General features: G+C 29.9%; 1 protein-coding gene across 1 annotated transcript; it reads left to right on the top strand.

Annotated features, from left to right (window-relative positions):
- Nucleotides 1-8,354: 8,354 nt before the first annotated feature.
- On the top strand, nt 8,355-9,392 carry LOC140879050 (ethylene-responsive transcription factor ESR2-like). The gene has a single exon (XM_073282684.1). The coding sequence runs from the start codon at nt 8,355-8,357 to the stop codon at nt 9,390-9,392; it is 1,038 nt and encodes a 345-aa protein (XP_073138785.1).
- Nucleotides 9,393-9,860: the final 468 nt, after the last annotated feature.

Raw genomic sequence — 9,860 nt, 5'->3', positions numbered from 1 at the left:
TGATTTTTTTAACATAAAAAATCAATATCACAAATATATAAGCATAAAAGTTACATGAAAATTAGTGGAGTAAGCCGGAAATAAATATTTTTTGCTTCGTGTTAGTACTTTGTCGTAAAAGGACTGAAAAAAAATTAATAAAATAAATTAGAAATCAATGAATAACGTGACAAAAAATAAAAAATATGAAAGTTACATGATAATTTTTTTTATTTTATAAATAACATAATGCTTTCAGACTGAAATTTTGTTTAAGAACAGTACTATGTAGGAAAGAAAACTCATTTATAAACTTGATAATCAATTGGAATTCTTTTTAGACAATAAAGCATTGTTTGGTTTGATGTATTATTAATCTATGTATAACTTATCCCAATCAATTTCGTCTTATTTTCATCATATTATTTATATATTTATTAATTAATAATTTTACAATAATTAAATCAAATAAATTATAATCTATCCATCAAATCAAATAATATATTAACTAGGTAATTAAAAGCTGTTAAAAGCTTCCATGGAGTCTGACAGCAGATCTCTCCTTTGTCCTCAAAATCACCCTCTCGATTCTCACATTTCTAGGTAATTAAGATATTTTTTACAATAATTATGTATATAAAAACAAACAAAACAAACAAACATACAAACAAACAAAATAAAAGAAAAAAAAACTCCAGTTTTCAATAAGTAAATCATATTTTCTCAAATTTTCTTATTCATGATGTGAGCAAATATCATTGCTATAGCAAACATCGTGTAATCAATATGACAAAAATTGGGATAATAAGCACACAAAATACCCATTTATTATACTTATAAGACTAAATTTTTGTTAAGAATGTGGACTTGTAACTCCACATGTGAAACTCTGTGAACTCCATTTAACAAATGTAGGATATTTTAACACATCACTCTCACGTTCATGAACGAGGATTTAAAGTGTTGAGACATTAACGAGTAGCTTAACTATGAGCAGTCTAACACATAACAGTGAGTATGAGCTCTCATACATGTTAAACTTGATGGATTTGAATTTAACTCAACTCCAAAAGCTAATTACTTAAGGAAAAAGGATTATCTAATCCTATATATGAAACTTCCAAGAATTCTATCCAACCAATATGAGACATCATACTATTTTAACGGAATAAAAGACAAAAGTTTGTATAAACTACCTTTACGTACACCCGTCATAGTTAATTAACTAAAATTCCATATTGATTATTTATTTTGGTTAGAAATCTAAGATTACTAATTTCATACGATTTTTGTTCCCAAAATAAAAAGTATGTAAAAACAAACACTCTATTCCTTTTTAACAAAGAGTCAATCATTCGAGCACATGCATGCATGGAGTTTGAATTATTAAATTGCATACTTGCATTGCCCAACATATTTTCCAGGCAATAATGCGTTCGTAATTAATGTTAGCATAATTAATTCTAATAATTCATCGATTCTTAAAAAAAAAAAAACAATAATTCCCATGTTTAAAAGTTCATCCAGTACTGATTAAGTATTTTGTGTGATGTTTTTAATTAAATATAAAATATTTTATAGTAAGAAATATGAAATTAAGAAAGCATGCACATTAAAATATTTACGATTTAAATTAAGGGAAAATTGCTTTTTTGGTCCTGTATGTTTGTCACTTTGCGATTTTGGTCCTTTATATTTTCAGATTGCAGTTTTAGTCCGCTATCTTTTGTTTTTTTGGCAATTTTAGTCCTTTTTCCGATGTGGCGCTGACGTGGCACAAATTCAATGCTGATGTGGAGCTGACGTGTACAGTGCCACGTCAGCATTTTCGAAGAAAAAGGACCGAAATTGCCAAAAATTGAAACATACAGGACTAAAACTGAAATGTGAAAACATAAAGGACCAAAATCGCAAAGTGACAAATATACAGGACTAAATTTGCAATTTTCCCTTAAATTAATGGATTAAAATGTTCTCAAGTATTTTTAATCGTGGATAACATACGTACATAAAATTTTAATCTGTGGGTCCTGACTCCTGATATCTAGTTTTGGAGAATTTGTGTATTTTCATAATTTTTTTATTATTTATTTTAGATTTTGATAGTGTCAATGTTATTGAAATCGTTATAGGATTTTTAGGGAAAAAAATTGTAATTTTTGTTATGTATTTGTCCGTTTAATGTTTTGCTACTTTATTTTGTCAAATTTTATTCTTAGTTTGTCATCTTGATTGGTATTTTTTTTTTCAATTTTGATCATGTTTCAGTAGTGAAACTGATGTTCGTTGATGTGATGCATGCTCACACATATAATATCACATCAGCACTCCAAATAAGAGCATGTCTCGAGTTGCAAACTCACTTATCATAAATATTAGACATATAGCTAATATATCTAAATCGAAAAACAAGTTAAAGATACATATATCGCAACATACAAAATACATAACCGGACAACGAAAACAAAATAAGAACGTGACATATGGTATCACTTGGCTCATGGTATGGAACGATGAATACCTAAAACAATCATGAAATGAGAAGGGTCGATGCTACCATGATTTGAACGGACTAGATGTTGTGCGACCTGGTTCGTCAAAGATCATGTTGGGGGAGCTACCCATAGGGTAGCATGTACTAGTCCCATGAAATGGATCTTAATTTGTAATACAATTCAAAGAAGAATTAATGAAACAATATTTTCCACTTTTTTCTCATTTCACTTTTGCTGGACCAAATTTATAAGAAATAATAATATCTGGAAACTTGGTTTTTCAAATGAGACAAATAGACAAAATTTCCCTTATTTTTCTGAGTAAATATTGTAAGAGTAGGCCATATATCTATCTATCAAACGAAGCCCTAGTTGGTGAAGAGTGAAGACAAAGCCATGTGAAATAATTCTTGGCTTTCAAAACCTAATGACAACAATTAAACTACTGCATCATCTTAAATTAATTGATTGATTATATTGAGCTATATATTTAAAATATATTTTTATGATAAAAATACGATTTTGATAGTATAACTTAACCATTTTCATTTTTAGTCCTATAAGTTTTCAAGTTACAATTTTAGTGATTGTAATGTCTGACACTAGGTCAGCAATTCCCGATGTTATCTCATCAATTATGCTATCCGTAGGATAGTGCCCTGCGGGTGATATGGCGGCTCATGATTAGTCAAAATTAGTGGGATCCACGTGGGACCCACTAATTTTGACCAATCATGAGATTACACATCACCCGCAGGGTAGTGCCCTGCGGGCGGCATGTACTAAACCCTCATCAATTTACAGTGTTGTGTAATTTAAGGTGCCATGCTAGCACTCTGGTTAAAAAAAATTAAAATGATCATAAAAATCAATTAACATGACTAAAATTATAAATTTATAATTTCAAAAGTTGTAAGACTGGGAAATGATCAAGCTTATAGTACCAAAATTGTAATATCTTCAAGATTTCTTTCATATATAAAAAAATTATGCAATTTATATTTTTAAATAATTTTAGTTTTTAAAAATTAATTGAATAATTTTATATTTAATTTTTAATAATTTTTTTTTAGCATTTATTTTAGTTCCTCTAAGAGTGATACACGTTTTGTAACTGATCAGGGTGATTCTATAAAACGATCTAAATTTTTTTTTTAAAACATCTCACAGTTATTATTATTATTATTATTATTATTATTATTATTATTATTATTATTATTATTATTAATATTATTATTATTATTATTATTATTATTATTATTATTATTATTGAATTATTACACATAATTCTATTTATTTGAATCACAAAAACTCATATAGTAAAATGTAGGGCTGACAAAAAATACCGAAATACCGTCGTACCGTCTTTACCGTACCGAAAAAAAACCGAATATATCGAAAATTTTGGTATATCGTAAATTTCATACCGTACCGAAATTTTCGGTATCGGTATCGGTATAATATTTTCGAATTTTTGATATTTCGGTATATCGGAAAAAAATCGGTATACGATATTTAAAAAAAAAAAGTGTAAAAAAATCGATATACACGATATCATACCGATACTGTATCGAATTTCGGTATTCGGTACGGTATCGGTATGAATTTAAGTCATACCGAAATTTCGGTATACCGACATGATTTTCGGTACAGTATCGGTATCGAAAATTTTGATATCGAAATTTTCGATATGATATGCGGTATTCGGTACGGTATGTGGTATACCGTACCGAACCACCCCAAGTAAAATGAAATACGATACATGAAAATGAGAACACTAAAAGTAAAAATTATTCTATATATCATCCTACTTAATATTTTACAATTATAATAAATATTTCCCAAATAATATTATATTTGTCTCAAATATATCGGTGTGTTTGTTTTTCTACATAGATTATATATTTGACAATTGAAAACCAAAATAATAATCTTTAGAAAAAAAAACTAAAAAATAAAATAAAATAAATAGTTGAGACGAACAAGATATTTTTATTTGGAGTTTGGACAACAAAGTTGAAGAGACAAAACCTGAGCGCCGCCACTGTAATAATCATGATTCAGAGAAAGTTGCACTTTTTCTTGAGAAAAGTGAACGAAATCGCACTTGGATTCTGCTTACTTCCACTTCCGAGAAACACGATTCTTTCTTTCTTTCTTTCATGTTGGATTGGGACTTTCTGATCCATCGATGCAGACCTTTTAAATTATTTTTCTATATTTTTTATTTTTATTATTATTATTTTTGGATCTTGAAATAACTGTTTTATCTAACATAGTAAAATGTTTTTGGCTCATGTTCTTTGTCATTTAGGTCGCCTGTTTCCTTCTAATATGTTTTTTTGGAGTGTAGTCAAGTAAACAGTGAAAAATTAATGTTAACATGACACCGAAAATATATGACGTTGAAAAATATTTGTGTCATGTTATCACTCCAAAATACTAAGAAGAGTGGTCACTTATAGTATCAAAATCTATGATCGATTATTTAGAGCATCCGATCCAAGATAGATCAAGTTTAACGAATGTAAATAATAAAAATTGATTTACAAAGTACTTCTTTTTAATACCTTTTTCTTTAAGTTTAACAAGGATTTGGGGGATTTTCGATAAAAGCCTAAACTATCTAAATACCCACACAAGTGATATCGAAACCAAAGACTTCATAGTGAGCCAAAAAAAAAAAGCCTTGGCAAAAAGTATTAATTTTGATACTTCTGCTTTGTCTCACATAGATAAATAGTTTAAATTTAAATATAAATCTATAGGTTTTTCTAATGAGAATTTAAAATTTTCTCTCATCTTCTCTCATCAATTCTTGGATCTACATGTTTCACAAAATGATCGATCCCGTCCCATTCCGTCCAAACTAATTAAAGAAAAAATGTTTTTTCGATCCATTAATTTGTTTATTTTGTTAGTTTTGGTTTATTAGTTTTTCAAAGTTTGATTCTAGTACACTAAATTTAATTTTCTACTACTTTGGTCAAATTGGTTATTTGGCATCGGAAAATACTGACATAACATCAGAAAATAATGACGTGACTTTGAAAAATACTGAATTTTCAGGCTGCAGCGTAAAAAAATTAGACCGATCTAATCGAAAATTAAAAGTTACTGTAGCAAACAAAACCCTGAAAATTAAAGTAATGTACAAAACCCAAAAATACACAAGTCAATGGACAAACAAATCATTTTTCCTTTAATTAAATATGATACACTTGGTTAACTAATTAAAATTTATTTATTTATTTATTATCTTGTTTCACTAAACACATGATCAATCAATGGAACAATGCCTCTTTTTATTAAGGATGTAATTTCTTTTTCCATAAAATCTAAATATTATGGACCAAAATCTCCCTATCCGCGGGGGCATGTTCATTGTTCACAAATAGGTTACAGTACTATTGTTTAGTAAGGAAAGATATATATTAAATTCGTAATTTCTTTTTGTGTAACTAGTAAATTGATCAATAACATTTTAAATTTTGTTTTCTATTATAATTTAAAATTTTAGAGAATACATTAGAACTTGAACACATTATTATTATGAGATTGAAAAGTAATCGATCTTCTTTCATACGCTTAAAATTGCCAAGAGAACATTTGAAAGTGGCCCTTCCTTTGCAAAAAGAACTGTTCCCATATATTTGTTTTCGAATTTGACTCTCAATATCTCTTATTTTCAGAAAATAAAATCAATATTATATGTTTGGATTTATTGTCAATTTCCGTTTACGTACCCATATACTTTTTAATTTTTAGCAGTTTTAATTATTTGTAATCGGGAGTACTAATGTGTGGCATACACGTACGTCATGATGAGATCATGTCAATACAGTCATGTTGATATCATAGATACATTAATGGTGTGTTTACTTGATTTGATAATCATATGATTAACTTGTTAATCCAATTTCATCCATTGTTTACTTTCAAATAATCAATTCTCCTCAAATCTCAAGGCCCGTCAACCCTTGTTTCAAGATATATCTTATCCTGGTTCCCACGTCACAAAAAAGATATATCTCGTCCTTAATTACATGAGGGATAATATATCCTGAACAATATTTGTGAAAAAAAATATATATACAGAAATCATAATCTATCATCCTTTAATTCTTTTGTTTCCTTTCCAATTTATCTCTCTCTTTTATAAGTCAGTTTATCAATTTTAACTATTTTAAAATAATAAAAAATTTTATACTCAATAATTTTGATACGTGAAAATAACTCAATTGTGAATCAATAATAATTTACATTATTAAAAAAATAATCAAATCCAATTATATATGAATACAGAATTAAACATAAGATTATTTAACATATATGTGGATTGTAAAACTGTAATTCGTCAATCAATCATTGTTTCAATCCCAAAATTAATAACTAAAAGTAAATATATTATTGTTTATCCACTCCATTATTCCACATCCTTCAAAATCATTTTAATAGTTCTAGTATGATTTATCACATGTAATCTCATCTCACTAAGTAAACGCAGACTAAAAGAATGATTAAAATTGTAAAAAATTGTATATTACTATCTTATGAAAGCAAAACCTTTATTGATGAATCAAGTGATCTTACTGAAATTACGATTATTCCCTTATTGTACCATTTTATTTGTGAATGCATTTTTGTTTTCCCAAAAGAACTTTTGTTTTAAATCTTTTAATATTATTATCAAGGAGATGTCTACATCTTTTGATCTTTCGTGAAACAAATTAATTTTATTTGTATTTACAATAAAAATAATAATGTTGGTCGTATAAAAATTAATAATATTTTTCATTATTTACTCAAATAAAAGTTTCTTCTTATAAAATTGACTCATTAAATCATCTCAAAAGTTTTTTTTTTATTTTTGAAATGATATTTAAATAATTAAATATCTTTTAAATTTATATTTATATTTTATATAGAATATATTTATTTGTGTGTGCTGAAGTGCTACTGTACAACATTTTTTTGTCACGCAACTTTCATATTATTCAGTTTTTGACATGTTATCTATCAATTAACCGTTTTCCCCTACTAACCTACAATATTTTAAATTTGAAAATGCTACAATATTTTAAATTTGAAAATGCTACATGTACAAAGAGAGTTATAAATCAGATTACAAATTGTATTTGAAATTACAAAATTATCTTCATACTTAATTTGGAAAAAAAATCTTTCAAAAATGCATTCAGGATAATTTTATAAGTTTAAATATACTTTATAACCCAATATATAAGTCTCATTGTACATGTAACATAATTCAATTGTGTTTTAAATTACATACTAATATGAAGGCTAAAATTGAAATAAATAAATAACTCAGTGTAACAAAATTATATATATATATATATATATATATATATATATACTATTTTATAAAGGCCCAGTGCCTTATATATCTGTTTTTTTGGTGTATCATGATATACCAAAATTCATCTTCCAATTTTACTCTTTTTTATCCACTTTTTTCTCAATTTTTTTTTTCCACTAACATCTTTCATCTTTTTCTTCAACAAATATATATTATGTTTGCTTCTATGATTAATTTCAAACGTATATATCTCAAATATCAATTTTATTATATTAACATATATTAAATTTATATTATATTTTCAATAATTAATTTTCAAATACTAAATAATACATTATTTCTTAAAAATACTCATAAAATATTCATTATTATTTATATATAAAAGTTACAACTAAAATATTGTCGCTCGTGTATTAATATGGCGGTGACACGAATTAGCCTATAGCTAGCTAGACCTCCACACGAGTATTCTCTAATTAATTCACTATAAATGCCTTGAAACCACATGCTAATTACACCCGCAAATCTTTTCACCTTCTTCACTATACACTTCGCATTCTATGGAACAAGCTTCACGGAGGCTCGCCGCCGCTATGGCGGCGAACATCCCGGAACCCGACCCGCTTCATGCACCAGCTGCCATGGCGCCGAAGAGAAGCATGGCGACCTCTTCCACCGGTGCCAACAAAAAGGCCCTGAAGGAAACCGCCACCCCCGGCGGCGGCGTCGGCGGAACCACCATTAGGTACCGCGGCGTCCGGCGTCGTCCGTGGGGGCGTTACGCCGCCGAGATAAGGGACCCCCTGTCCAAAGAAAGGCGTTGGCTCGGCACCTACGACACCGCGGAGGAGGCGGCCTGCGCCTACGACTGTGCGGCCCGTGCCATGCGCGGCGTGAAGGCGAGGACGAACTTCGTGTTCCCTATTAGTACCTCCGCCGCGCCGGAGAATCTCATCCGTCCGTACAGCTTCGTCCGATCACCATCTCAGCCGCACGCCGGAGACGTGGGCCGCCCCCGCCAGTTCGCTTCGCCGTGTTCCTCGAGAAACCCTGATTTTCTTCACTACAACGGATCCGGCCATGTTCGGAGCTGCGATCCTATCAACATGCTCATGTTTTGCGACTATTTTAACTCGCAAAACAATCCAGATTATTCGTCCTGTTTCCGCTTACCTTTGCAAGAACAGATGAATGATTCAAATGCCTTCCTGGAATCTTCTTGTAACCTAACCACTCAAGTTACGGACAACAGCTTCAGTGGTTCGTCTCTAACAACCAACGGCGGAGTCTGCGGCGGCGACGAATTCGATTGCTTGAATTTCTTCCGAACTGAGAGGTCGGATTCTGGTTTACTTCAAGAAGTTCTACATGGGTTTTTCCCAAAGCCTACGGAGGTTAAGGCGGAGCCACCGCAAACTCCGGTGAACTCTCTTCCTCCTTCGCCGGATATGACCGAGAAACCTTATAATTTGGAATCTGCTTGCAGTTTTCTTGGGGTTGAATCGAGCTTTACGACCCCGTCGCGCGACGATTTTCAGGCGCTGGATTGCGATGATGAAGCTAACTGGGAAAGTTTTTTCCCTGTGGACAAGCTCTAGGTCTTAGTTTCTTGCCGCAGATAAAAGCTCGTTTATGCATGATGGAATATTGTCCATCGGTTTAGGTTTTAATTTAGCATTTTCCTTTAATTTATATGCATTAATCTTATTTCATGTAATAAATGTACGTTTGTTACAATAGCTTGGTTAATTTATACTGATTCATGTGTGGTTTTATTTTTCTTACCTGTGCAATTTCTTGTAAATTTGTATGAGGAAATGTACATCGGCTGATCTTTTTGTATTCAAAATATATTAAAAGAAGTATTTTTCATTCACAACAGCTCCTTTAAGATAATTTCACGAGTCATTTTGTGAAACAAATCTGTTTTTTAATTGGATAGATGAAAAAAAATTATAATTTTCACAAAAACCTATGTGAGACAGATATCTTAGTTGATTCACCAATAAAAATGTATTACTTGTTATGTATAAAGCATAGAATAGGGTTAATTGATCTCACGAATA

This window comes from Henckelia pumila, chromosome 2, assembly GCF_033568475.1.
Source record: "Henckelia pumila isolate YLH828 chromosome 2, ASM3356847v2, whole genome shotgun sequence".
Lineage (NCBI taxonomy): Eukaryota > Viridiplantae > Streptophyta > Magnoliopsida > Lamiales > Gesneriaceae > Henckelia > Henckelia pumila.
This window is presented reverse-complemented; position numbering and strand designations above follow the sequence as displayed.

Coding starts and splice junctions, on each gene's coding strand:
- LOC140879050 (XM_073282684.1), top strand. CDS start 8,355: ATGGAACAAGCTTCACGGAGGCTCGCCGCCGCTATGGCGGCGAACATC.